The sequence below is a fragment of the Nipponia nippon genome, unplaced genomic scaffold (genome assembly GCF_047370975.1).
Source record: "Nipponia nippon isolate SJK-2023a ecotype South Korea unplaced genomic scaffold, ASM4737097v1 scaffold_53, whole genome shotgun sequence".
NCBI lineage: Eukaryota > Metazoa > Chordata > Aves > Pelecaniformes > Threskiornithidae > Nipponia > Nipponia nippon.
Window position 1 is genome coordinate 542,696 of NW_028262373.1, and position 12,511 is coordinate 555,206.

The 12,511-nt window shown below is 56.8% G+C and overlaps 1 protein-coding gene across 1 annotated transcript; it reads right to left on the bottom strand.

Moving 5' to 3' along the window:
* Positions 1-8,346: 8,346 nt before the first annotated feature.
* On the bottom strand, positions 8,347-11,591 carry LOC148051824 (coiled-coil domain-containing protein 81-like). Its single transcript, XM_087735228.1, has 5 exons — positions 11,528-11,591; positions 10,811-10,923; positions 10,103-10,259; positions 8,959-9,215; positions 8,347-8,547 (listed from the first exon to the last, which is right to left on the bottom strand). The coding sequence occupies exons 1-5, from the start codon at positions 11,589-11,591 to the stop codon at positions 8,347-8,349; spliced, it is 792 nt and encodes a 263-aa protein (XP_087591354.1).
* Positions 11,592-12,511: the final 920 nt, after the last annotated feature.

Here is a 12,511-nt window from a genome sequence, read left to right on the forward strand (position 1 = left end):
GTTGCATTCTCTGTTAAAGGTAATTAGGATTTGGCTTTCTGGACACATCCTCAGGTAAGTAGATACGGGAAATATAGTCTGGTCTGTGTGTCCAGAGCTGTAGGCTACAGACTAGATAGATACGGGCTACGGGTAGAATTACTATTTGCTCATTCTAATTTCTTTTCCATGTTCTACACTAGGTAAGCATGGGGACAGCAGTGTAGTCCTCCTGCTGAGAAGCTGGGCTCAGTGTAGAATGACAAGAAGCCTACCCAGAGTGATACGGTGGGAAGCAAGACGGCAAATGAGCACGGGCAAGAGAGCCGTTAAGGTAGCGGCTGAAAGCCATTCACTCCTGGGCAGAAAGTGGGAAAGTGTGGGCTGGAGAGCCAGAGGGCTCTGCTGCTAACGCTGTCAACAGGAAAGCAGCAGGTCCTCTTCAGAGGAGGTGACGCACATTTGAGCCTTTCCAAAGGGCTCATTTGAGCCTTTTCAAAGGGTAATGGCTGTGAACTGGGGCGCTGTGACAGTGATGGTAAGGTCTTCAGCCTGCAGCTCTGCGGCAGTTAAAACTCCCACTGAAACAGTTTTGTCCTGGGTTCAGCTGGGATAGAGTTAGTTTTCTTCTTAGTAGCTCGTAGAGTGCTGTGTTTTGGATTTAGGAGGAGAATAATGTTGATAAGACACTGATGTTTTGGTTGTTGCTGAGCAGAGTTTACACCAGTCAAGGACTTTTCAGCTTCCCACGCTCTGCCCGGTGCACAAGAAGCTGGGAGGGGGCACAGCCAGGACAGCTGACCCAGACTGGCCAAAGGGCTATGCCATACCATATGACATCATGCCCAGTATATAAAGGTGAGGGAAGAAGAGGGAAGGGGGGGACGTTCAGAGTGATGGCGTTTGTCTTCCCAAGTAACCGTTGCGTGTGATGGAGCCCTCCTTTCCTGGGGATGGCAGAACACCTGCCTGCCCATGGGAAGCAGTGAATGAATTCCTTGCTTTGCTTGTGTGTGTGGCTTTTGCTTTACCTATCAAACTGTCTTTATCTCAACCCATGAGTTTTCTCACTTTTACTCTTCCCATTCTCTCCACCGGGGTGGGGGGGGGGGGGGCGGGGGGGAGTGAGTGAGCGGCTGTGTGGGGCTTAGTTGCTGGCTGGGGTTAAACCACGACAAAGGGCAACGAAGCTGGGGAAGGGTCTGGAGCACAAGTCTTATGAGGAGTGGCTGAGGGAGCTGGGGTTATTTAGCCTGGAGAAGAGGAGGCTGAGGGGAGACCTTATTGCTCTCTACAACTACCTGAAAGGAGATTGTAGCCAGGTGGGGGTCAGGCTCTTCTCCCAGGAAACAAGTGATAGGACAAGAGGAATTGGGCTCAAGTTGTGCCAGGGGAGATTTAGGTTAGATATTAGGAAAAATTTCTTCACGGAGGGTGGTTAGGCATTGGAACAGGCTGCCCAGGGAAGTGGTGCAATCACAGTCCCTGGAAGTATTCAAAACCATGTGGATGTGGTGCTTAGGGACATGGTTTAGAGGTGGACCAGGATGTTAGGTTAACAGTTGGACTTGGTGACCTCAGAGGTCGTTTCCAACATTAATGATTCTGTGATTCTATAACGTCCCTCTCCCCAGGCATGGTTCCCTCCTGGGGTTTCATTGTCCCTGCGGCACACGGTGGTGCCTGCACAGCTCTGGGTACCCCTGACAGCACTGGCCTGGGCGCCCTGCAGTGCTCTGGCTCTGAGAGCCCCCAGAAGCTTCCCCCTGCAGCTCTGCTCCCCTGGGTGCCCACCATTCCTCCTCCTCCTCCTCCTCCTCCTCCTCCACTTCCCTACTCCCACACCTCCTCTCCCCCTGGGGAAAATCCCCTCCTCAGCAGGGATGTGCAGCCGCAGCAGGGCACACTGCCAGGGACCAGGAGGTGCAAGGGCCACAAAGAGGAGGGCTGCAGCCGAGCAGGTGCAGCAAAGCCTTGCGAGAGGGCTGCCCTTGGAGCAGGACTGAAGCTCCAGCCCTCTTGCCTGCATCGGCCTTTCCCTGCCCCACCAAAGCTCACCCACTGCCGAGAGCAGATTTCACAGCCACCAAGGAAAGACCCACAGTGTCAGACCCAGTTGTTTGCGGACGGGGCTTTACTGAAGAGAAGGAAGCGTTGGTGTTAACAGCCTGGCTGGCCGGCAGTGGCCCTCAGCATGCTGGAGGAGGCTCTTGCTGGACATCTCTCTCAGGAGCCTCTGTGCCCGAGAGGCTCTCCTGGCACTCGCCGATGTGGACTAGATCTGCTCCCCGATGCTGAGGAGTTGAATACAAAGCTCTGTAGCCTTGTATGCACAGAGAGGTGCAGAGCACCACTGCAAGTCTAGTCAGGACACATGGGGTGGGATCTGCTTCTGTCTGGAGAGAGCAGGCTCAAGGTCCCTGCAATGCAATCCCAGCCTGCTGCTCTCCATGCCACGAGGGCTGTCAGGAAAAGACCCTCTTTGCCCAGGGGCTGCGGGGAGTCGAAGGAAAGAAGGGCACTGCTGGGCAGCGGCAAACACCGCGCATGTTTGGAGATCCTTACCTGAGGGACTCCTCCTCACCACCACGGCAATGGGCTCTTCTCTCTGTCTTCTCGAGGAGGCGGGTCGCTGCTCCTCGCAAAGCCCACTGGGTCCTTGGGGAAAGGCTCCTACCGCAGCAAGGACAAAGTCTCACATCTCGACCGAGACCCTCCTGCCTCTCCTCTCTCCCAGTCGCCCCCACGCACACAGTCCCATTCAACCCCACAGCCCCCTCAGTGCCGGCTGTGCTTGAGGCTGCAGAGAGGCACCTGGCATCGGGGACTGACCCCTGCCATTCCCAGGGCATGAGAAAGGAGGGGATGCTGTCCGTGCCCAGCCCCATGGCGCTGGGACTTGCTTCCCTCACCCACAGCTGGGCCACCAGCCCCCAGCTGGCCCAGGTCTGGCCTCAAGCTGGCTCACACTCACCTTTTCAGAGGTGAGGGCTCCAAAAGGCGAAGACTCAGCTTGTCCTCTGGGCTCTCCTCATCCTCCACGGAAGGCTCTTTTCTGCCCTCTCCCCACCACTCTGGAGTGCTGCGAATGCAGGACCCCTGCACAGAGAGAGAGGGCTGAGCACAGGAGGTGGTGCTGGGCAGCAGGGAAGGCACCTCCAGCTGGTACGGCCCCACACAGGACAGTCAGCCCCCATGCTCCTAGGGCTTAGGGACCTTCCCACCTTGGCTCCCCGGCAGGAGAGGAATGCCCTTTTCCTAAGTGTTTTTCACCGCCTGCAGTACCTGGGCCTGCCATTGCTCTCGCTCTTCTTTCCAGGCCTTCGGGGCTGCCACTTTTGCCTTCGCCTTCTGCTGGCACTTCTTCCGCAAGGAGTCCCACAGCTTGCCTCCTTCCTCCTCCGTGCAAGTGCGGGGCTGTGCCTGCAGGGCCATGGCAATGCAGCAGCAGGCAACGTTAGTCTCCCTGGCAGAGGGCTGGGGGGATTTTAGCTCTCCCCCTCCCTCCTGCCCCTTCTTTTCAGCCTCTCCATGAGCCCTGCTTTGCTCGCAGTTCTCACAGGCCCCACTGCAGAGCCCTTCTGCAATGAGCCCTGAGCCAAGCGACCATGGGGCTGAAAGCAACCCAGCTGCTTGCTATCCCAGACAAGCCTGGCACTGCCGTCGTCATTGCAAACACCACCACATCAAGTCTGTGGGTGTTTCTGGAGATGACACAAGTGAAGGCTGCCTCTCGAGAAAGCCTCGGGAGAAGTGCTTCAGCCTTCAGCTAAGCACATGCTAAGGGGTCTTGTAAGACGTCACACGCGTATAACTATGCTTTTCTACAGGTGGATACGACACAGTCCCTCCAGGAGCCCATGCCACGTACCGGTCCTGCCCTCCTCTTCCCTGGCCTAGCAGGGGGTACGGGTTGAGGTCCAGCTTCCTGCAGTTGGTGGCTGCTGCCTGCCTCTTTCCCCGACCTATGCCACTGCAGCACTGCCAGCTCACTGCAGACACACAGCGGGAGGAGGTGGTGTGAGCACAGGGAGACCGCTCTGCAGCGGGGGCTCCCAAGCTGGGTGCCTGCCGCGGCCGCAGAAGGTGGCTCTGCCGAGAGGCCGGTGCCAGGAAAGCGCCTCTTTCCCCCGGTGCTGTGGGGAGCGGGAGGAAGGGCACTGCGGGAGAGGAAGCACTGCCCGTGTCCAGAGAGATTTACCACTGGAGCTTGTCCTGCAGATCCAGCTGGTCGTCCCTCTGCCCCCTGCGCTTGCGGGCAACCTGCCCCAGGATGCACGTCACCACCTCCCGCAGGGCCTGGTGTGTCCGTGGGGAAAGGCTCCTGCACCAGCAAGGACAAAGTCTCTCTGACCCTGCAGCTGTGACCCTCCTGCCTCTTCCCACCCCCAGCCCCACACATACGTGGCCCCATTTGGCCCCACAGCCCCTTCGGGGCAGGATGAGTTTCAAGCAACTGCTTTGGTCCCTGCCATTGCTTTCTAACCCAGCTCATGCCCACGGCTGGAGAAATCCCCGGGCGCTCTAGGCAGCCCCAGGGCTCAGGGCTTGGCTTCCTTGACCCACCACCTGTGCCACACCACCACCCCACTGCCCCAGGCCTTGGCTGGAGCTGGCGCACTCTTACCGCTTAGGGGGGACAGTGTCTTCCTCTTTTTCAGCCCCAGCCTCTTCTCTGGCTTCTTCCCACTCCTCCATCATCATCTCCAGGGTGTCAGGGCTGGATTCCCCTATGTCCGTGCTAGTCGGGACGCTGACTGATGATTGCACAGAGGAACCGGATTCCTGCACAGGAAGAGACTCTCATACAACAGCCCTGCACCCAGAGGGTGCTGCTTCCCAGCACGCACACCCCCAAACCACTTCTGGCACAAACCCTAGTGGGACAGGGAAAACCAGGAGAAGGACCTCAGCACTCCCTTGAGTGGCACCAGGGTTTCACAACAACTCCCTGTCACCCCTCTTGCTCAGGAAAGGCAGCAGTCACCCGCCCAGATCGGCTGCAGCAACGCTGCTATGAGGGCTTGGGTGCTAGAGGCACCTTGCAATCTCAGCCCCCCTGGAGGAGAAACTGCTCTTTTTCTGCAGGAATTCAGAGTACCTGGCTCCTCTGCGACTCTCGTCTCTTGGCTTTCGCTCCGGGTGTCCCCTTTTCTCTCTTAGCCTTCCCTTTGATTGCTGGCGGGGTATGCCGTTTCCTCTGTTTCTCTTCCACCAGCTCTGGTTTACTCTTTTTGTGTTCATCCAAGTATTTCTGGATGTGTTCTGGAAGCTTCTCCTTCCTATTGGAGTGTTTATTCTGGAGGGCGACCAAAATGCAACAGCAGGCAGCATTAGTCTGCCCTGCAGAGGGCTGAGCTGGTTTCATTCCTACCCTCCCTTCTGCCCCTTCTCCTCTGCCTTTCTCTCCACGCTGCTTTGCTCCCAGGTTCCTGCAGGCTCCAACAAAGAGCCCGCCTGTAAAGACCAGGCAGCTAAGCGACCGCCAGGCTAAAAACCACCTGGCAGCTGGCTATCCCCGACAAGCCTTGCAGTCACGTTGCCGACAGAAAACATCCACAAGTAAGGTCTTTGGGTGTGTTTCATGAGGCCAATGGAAGTGAAAAGGCTATTCTCAAAGGGCAGAGTAACCCGCCTCTCTTCAAGGAAGCACCAAAGCAACTAGGCATTGGCCCCGTGAACACACAGTGACAAATCTTGTGAGAATCGGCGTGCACGGAGCAACGCTTCTCTACAGTCCGCTACGACACGCTCACTGCAGCAGCCCGTGTCAGGTACCTTTTCACTCCTCTCAATAGTTCTGGCAATGAAGTCTACTTCGACCAGAGGAATTAGTTTCTCTTTCTCCTCCTTTGCCTTCAAGGAGCTCCCCTGGATGGCCGGTAGCTGCCTGCAAAGACACAACAGGGTGCGTTGGCAGGAGGGCAGGAGGAGCTGGTTCTGCATCTTGTGCTTCCAAGTGGCGCCCCTGCTTCTGCAGCAGAATGCGCTCTGCTTGCCTCCTTCTGATCAAGTGCCCAGAGACAGAGAAGACCCCAAGCTGTCAGACTTGGATGTGCCCAACAGCCCCACTAAAACTCAGCATGCCCCAGTCTAGGCCCTCTCTTGCTGCAGCAACGAGAGGAACAGGGTCCTATGCCCGGAGATACCGCTACGCCCTCTGGGTCAGTGCACTGAAGTCTGCTCAGTGGTCTGAAATACAGAGTGCTCACGGGCTCTACGAGCAGGTTGGGTGCTGGGGACGTAGTGTCAAAAGGAGGAGGACACGACCCCATGCGAAAAGCAGGCCTGCCACTGAGCTCTCTTTGGCCCTTCTCTTTTGCAGGCCATAAGGCAGGCTTTAGCATAGAAGAGGCTTCGGGTTAATCAGAGGAATCCTCTGCAGTAACTAACTGCAGAACTCTGTCCTCAGCAAACAGAAAGGTCGGGGTTGTTTCAATCTGAAGGGAAAGCCAAAAAGAACTTCCGCTCCTGGAATGAGCATTTCCAGTTACTCACTCAGCGCATCTGCACAGGAGGAGCAAAGAAAGAAATGACGCTGCCAGCAGAGTCTGTCAAGAAGCTATGGGACGCTTGCCGTCCACCAAGAAACCATTGGTTAGTGGGCCGTGGATAACCACACTTTGAGTTCGTCTAGCCTCTGTGTCCAGGAGAAACATCTCGCTCCCACAGAGACGAGAGCACGCGGTCATCTTTGCATCATTGCACATTTATGCACGTGTCTCACCTAGCATGAGGCTCACTCCCCTCAGCTTTCTCACCCTCCTCTGGCTTTACAGTCATGGCAGGTAACCGCTTTGGAGAAAGCCTTGCTCGGCGAAGGAGACGCTTCTCGGCAAGATCCTCTAGAAAGAGGAAATGAGATGATTCCTTAGAACAGCATCTCGATGTTGTTCTGGCAACTGCGTGCCTATTGTGTCCCAGTTCCAACATGAGTGACGGGCAGGTCTGCTCAAGCCTGTGCTAACCCTGATCAAAGTGGTCCTTTTCATCCCTTTGGATGAAAGCCATGTTTCCTGGGAGGTCTTAGGCCTCTTCCAACACTGGTTTTTTGTCCAGCTCCTCATGCCTACAGTGCACCATTATTCCCTGGGGAAAACTGTTTTCACGGCTTTCTCTCATTTGTGTGCTGAAATGGGAGATGCTGGTGGTCTCCAAGAGTCATTCTGGGGAGGGCAATCATTTAGCACAGGAGCAGCCGGCTTTTGGGTTTCTGCATTGGTCCCAGGCACACAGATTTGCTGCTGGGGAAGGTTCACACCAAAGGCATTGCTTCGGAAACATCTGAGAATACGATGGAAAGGAGAAGCAGCAGCGTTAGAGCTTTGCACTGTTTGGAGCACGGGCTGAGGAGTGGAGGCCACTGGGAAGGTGTCCTTCAGCAGTCCCAGCGGCCGTTTGTGGTGCAGGGCTGTCCTGAGACCTTGTTCCACAATGGCTCACTGCAGCTTTACCATAATGGGTACAGCGAGTCACAGGAGGTGCCTCTCCCTCTTCCAGGCATCCTGGGGTAACCTCAGCTCTAATCCCCTCCAGACACGGAGCAAGGAAAACCTACAGCCCCTGCCAGCAACCCGCTGGTCCCTTACCTTTCTTTCCAGTGCCGTCGCCTTTTCCCCAGCCCCGCTCTGGGGCAGCCTTCCTATGTCCTGTCAGGTCTGCCTTCACTGTTGCCATTTTAGGCACGGTCTCAAGCTTGTACCTGGAAAGAGGAAGAAGGCACCAGGCTGAAGAAAGGACACCGCATTGTTTCCCAAGGCAGCCCATCCCGGAGGACCGGAGTAGGAACTCCAGTGCCTGGAGGGGCAGGCCAGGCCCCATCAGCCTGTGCCAGTGGCCTTCTGTCCCTCCCGTCAGAATGGTCGTCCTCCCACAAAACGCCCTTGCTGCTTCTGGGGAAAATGAGTCCTCTCTCACTCATAGTGCCCGTGGAGAGCAGACTAATCTCTAGTGCTCTGATGATCCAGCACCCTTTGGAATTCTGAGCTTGTTCTCTAAGTTTCTTGCTGCGCCTCGCAGATTAATGCCTTTGCAGCTCTAAGGAGTCCCCTCCCTCCCCTCAGTCGTCCATGGCACTGCACAGCAATGTTGGCACGAGACAGAGCTCTGCAGAACCCCGCCAGATGCAAGCTCCTGCTTGGACAAGAAACCACCCCGCTACCCCTTGGCCCCAAGCAGAAGGCAGTCTCACACATAGGAAAGAAAACGAGCAGGAGAAACCTGGTGGAAAAAGTTGCCTAACTGCCTCTCTAGGTCCACAGTAGGACAGACGCATAAAGCAGTGTCGCTCTCCCATGTTCCTCCAAAGGAAGTCAAACCAAACAGGAGCAAGCAGGGAGTTCCCTGCCAACAAGGCCTCCGAAACACTCAGTCCTCAGTGCCATCCCGAGTACGGTTCTCAGCGCCTGGCAAGGGAGCCCTCCCAAGCGTGGGCTGAGAAGCTGCTCGCTTGCTCAGCCAAGGGCTGCAGGAGCAAACGTACCCTGGTAGGACGATAACACATCCAGAAGAGGTCTGGGCAGCAGCAGTGTCATGGCATGAGATGACCAAGTCCCTCATCTCTGGCATCTGCAACGAGGACAGAGACAGATGACGGGAGATGGGGACGCTGGGAAGGGCTGGCTGCTCAGTCCACCTTAGACCAACGCAAGCAAAGAGCCAGAGCTGCCAAAGGGCTCTGGCCTCAGCAAGCCTTGCTCTGCCTGTGCCTCTGCTCTCTGCCCCGAGAGCGGGGCAAGCAGCGCTCCCCACCATCAGCGCTGGCCTTCGGTCACAAAGCGAGGCCCCTCTGCGGGTACCTCTTGCAAAGCCAGACTGTTGCACACAAGGGAAGTGCTCTACAGAGAGCCTGCTGCACTGTAGGCCACGAGGAGCCCAGGTGGCTGAACGAGGCATGGCAGACCAGCAGAAAGCAGCCCCCCAGCCCCAGAACGCATGGCAGAAGAACCAGGAGTGGCGCTGCAAAAATGAAAATCCTACCTCGAGAACAGCTTGCAATGCCTTGTCAGTCCCATTCAGCCTTTGCAAAAAGTCAGTGTAAAAACTCATTTTTACGTCTCTTCCCTGGGTGATCAGCATGCCCATGTCCCTCCAAATGAGAGCAACGTTCTTCCTGTTCTCTAGGCAGACACGGAAAAGACGCATGGTCCTTTCCATGCAAAGCTGCACCGTGCTCTCAGAGACAGCGTTGTCGGAGGCTATGCGAGCATAGGGCAGCTGCTCAAAATGTTGATGACCTGAAAAGTAAGAGGAACACGTGAACTTGCAGAGCTGCTAAGCAGGCTACAACCAAAGGTCTGCAGCTTCCAGGCCCTCAGGCAATATATTGCTACTGAGTTGTCTAGCTGGTACAGCACCTCTGAGGAGAAGCTCGGGTCGTCCCTTCCTGTTACAAGGGGAAAGTGAGGCGCGGAGTGGACGGCTATGCTTTCTCTGATACAGAAAGGTAAAGAAAGCGCCCAAGAGGCGCTTGGCAGGAAGAAGAGCCATGGCTGCAGGACAAGGTGGGAGATAGGCACCAGGTCCCACAGTAAGCTGGAGGGTGCCAGGCCATTGGAGCCATGCCCACCCTCGGGGCCCTCTTTGTCATTAGAGAGAAATGCACCGCAAACACAGACCCAAGCTCTTGGTGCCCCCCAGGGTCCTACGGCAGCTGCTGCGATGGCAGCAGCGACTACAAAGCACAGGCATCGTGGTCACTGGGGTTTGGAACGAACCGTCTTTCCCCGCTGGGTTTCCCCTGCTTTTCCCCCTTGCAAAGCGGCTGTGAGAGCCGGGAAGAGCCCTGGCCTTTGCCTGCACGAGGTCTAGTGCAGCAGAAAGAGGGAGCGAGACTTGAAACACCGGGTAACGAGAAGACACAGCACCAAGAAAACTGGAAGGAAACCTGTTGTTAAAGCAGGTCAAAGGGAGTGTGCTGTTAGGCTGGATTGTCCTCTGGTGATTATTTAAAATGAGTAGGTAGGCAGGGTCCTTTTTTTCCGAGCAGGCTCGTTTTGTCGCGCTGAAGCTGTTCTCAGGACTGTGGCGGGAGTTTGGTACTCCGCTCAGTCACCTCTGGACACCAGAGCACACCTCCCCACTCTGCTCAAGGGCAAGCGCCGCTTTCCATCTGTCTGCTTACCAGGAACGTCTATGTAACCATATCGGAGGTCATGATCCTGCGCAATAGCCTTTGCAAGATGAAACACGGGTCTCTCCACAACCACCAGATCCTGCTCCGTGCTGGCTACTCGCTCTCTGACAACTGCAAAAGTCCCAAGTCCAGGAATGCGGACAGCCTGAAACAGAGGAGATGGAGGATCAGAAGAAGTCTTGGAGGGACAGACGAATGACTTGTCAGAGAACAGTGATGTGCTTAGTGCCCTGCCCAGGCCCTGCCTCCTACAAAGGAGCAAGATGGGCTCCTTGGAAACCTTGGGAGAAGACAAACAGGGTCCGCACTTTTGCCTCTCACTCCCCTTCACCCATGAAGAAACAGACAGGTCAGGAAAAGCTGACAAACATCGTTTGGCTCATTAAGATAAAAGGCAAGGCGGGGGGCACGGTCCCACACTTGGAATAAACCCTCAAGTGTCCCAAGTTTTGTCATGCAGATCTGACTGTGGGGACTCCAGAAGCCCCAGAAAAAGTCCAGCCCTTTTTCTGACACTAGGCCTGGACCTTATGGTACATCTGAAGGCACAGAGGAGCTGGTCCGTTGCACACCTGTGCATTGCAGTGTCATGCTTTCAAAGGAGGGCAAGAACAATGGCACTCCATGGCAAAGGGCTGTCAGGACTTCATCAGCCTTCATCAGGATGTGAGGGGAGGAGAAGGAGGGAAGTCCCACCTGGTGGAGAGCCAGCTGTTGGCTGAGGTACCATGATGCGCTGGCCCAAATGTTCGCCAACTCTGGAAAAACAAGGGAAAGACATGTCATGCTCTGAGGTGGCAACCTCAAAACCAGTCAGCCCGCTCCTGCCCAAGGACCGACGCATTTCTAACACAAGCATTTCAGATGGTCTCTCTAGAGCCCGGCAAGAGCCAAAGGACACCTCAGCCTGCCTGCAAGAGGTGCAGCTCTCCGGGGTGTGACCCACTCCCACGCGAAACTGGCAGTGGATTGCCACGCCAGCGAGGGCACGGTGCTGTGCTCCACGAAAAGTGCAGAGGCTCAGGGCAGGCCCTGGTGGCTCCCCAGCAGGGGCCAGTCTCCCTGTGTCGCAGCTCCAAACGCACTGACTCCGCACGGCCCATGAGCACCTTCAGCTCTTCCATTCAGACCTGAGCTCAGGCTGGGCAATGCCCACCGCCAGGCAAGGAGCAGCCCTTCGGGGCCAGGGACTTCTGCCTGGGGTGCCCCAGGAAGGCAGGGGCAACGTCGGAAGAGAACCAGGAGCCCTGGCTCCCAAATCAGCCCCTCAGCCCTTAGGGATGGTCAAGCAGGTCCCGCCTTGCAGTCAGCAGTCCTGAGCAGCCACCCCCACAGCCCTCAGCGTTTCCACGCCTGTTTTCAGAGATGGCCTTGACCCGACAACACCCATGAAATTGGGTCTGAAGGCCTTACCAGAACTCCTGAGCTTCTCAGTTGTTGGAAAGAAGCCAGGCTGCAAGAAGAGGTCCTTTGCCATCTTAGTTCCGCCCTTGCTCCAGGTCAACTAGTGCAGCAGATGGCTGGCCGATGGCTCTCTTGCTTCCTGCAAAAAGCCTCCTCCTCCTCTCTGCTCTCCTCCTCCTCCTACGCCCTTCACCACTCCCAGTGCTGTTGTGCCGCCTGCCTCTGCCTTCTCCTCCTCACTGCAGAGCAGCTCCTCCGGAGCAGAGCGGTGGCAAGAGCAGCCCCCAGCGCCTCGAGTCCCCTCGTCCTCGCCGGGCTGTGTGGGGAGGATGCTGGTCACGATGGGGAAAGGGGGGCTGTCACCACTGTGATGCGGGGCTGTCCCACTGTGACCCCAGACCGTGTCACAGAGGGGCTGCACACCCCCGTCCCCCCGCCCCACCCGCCCAGGCCCTGCCAGGGGGGCTCCGCAGTGGGCAGGGGCTTCAGGGAGCTGCCCCCACCTCACTCTCTCCTGACCAGGAGGGGTTTCCCAGGCTGGGGCTCACCCCTGCCATGTCCCCACATGGCCACACCGGGCTGTAAGTGCTTAGGGGCTTCCTTCTACCCTTCCCTGCTTCTTCCTGCCTCTCCTGCCCAACGTGTCTGCAGCGGGGAGTGGTGGGCTCCCCTGACTGCTGGAGCTTTGGCAGGCGATGGCTGCTCACACCTCTGTTGGAGCTGGCTGGAACCGTCTCTGACCCCGGCAGCACCTCACCTGCTCCCACATGGGTCCCGCTGCAGCTCCCACTGCTCACTCCTTGTTATCCACGCCCCGCACAGAGCACCCTTGACCCCGCCAAACACATTTTTAAGTACCATTTGGACATGCATCCATTACAAATGCTGCTTTTAGCATCCTCACAGTGGAAACGAACTGCACCCCTCTGCCCTCAGAGCAGACCACAGGCGTTACTCCTGATAGTGAGGGATGTCTATTGCTGAAATCCTCCC

Coding starts and splice junctions, on each gene's coding strand:
- LOC148051824 (XM_087735228.1), bottom strand. CDS start 11,591: ATGGCAAAGGACCTCTTCTTGCAGCCTGGCTTCTTTCCAACAACTGAG. Junction 10,924..11,527: donor TGAGAAGCTCAGGAGTTCTG/GTAAGGCCTTCA, acceptor CGGGCTGACTGG/TTTTGAGGTTGCCACCTCAG. Junction 9,216..10,102: donor TGGTTACATAGACGTTCCTG/GTAAGCAGACAG, acceptor CTTACTTTTCAG/GTCATCAACATTTTGAGCAG.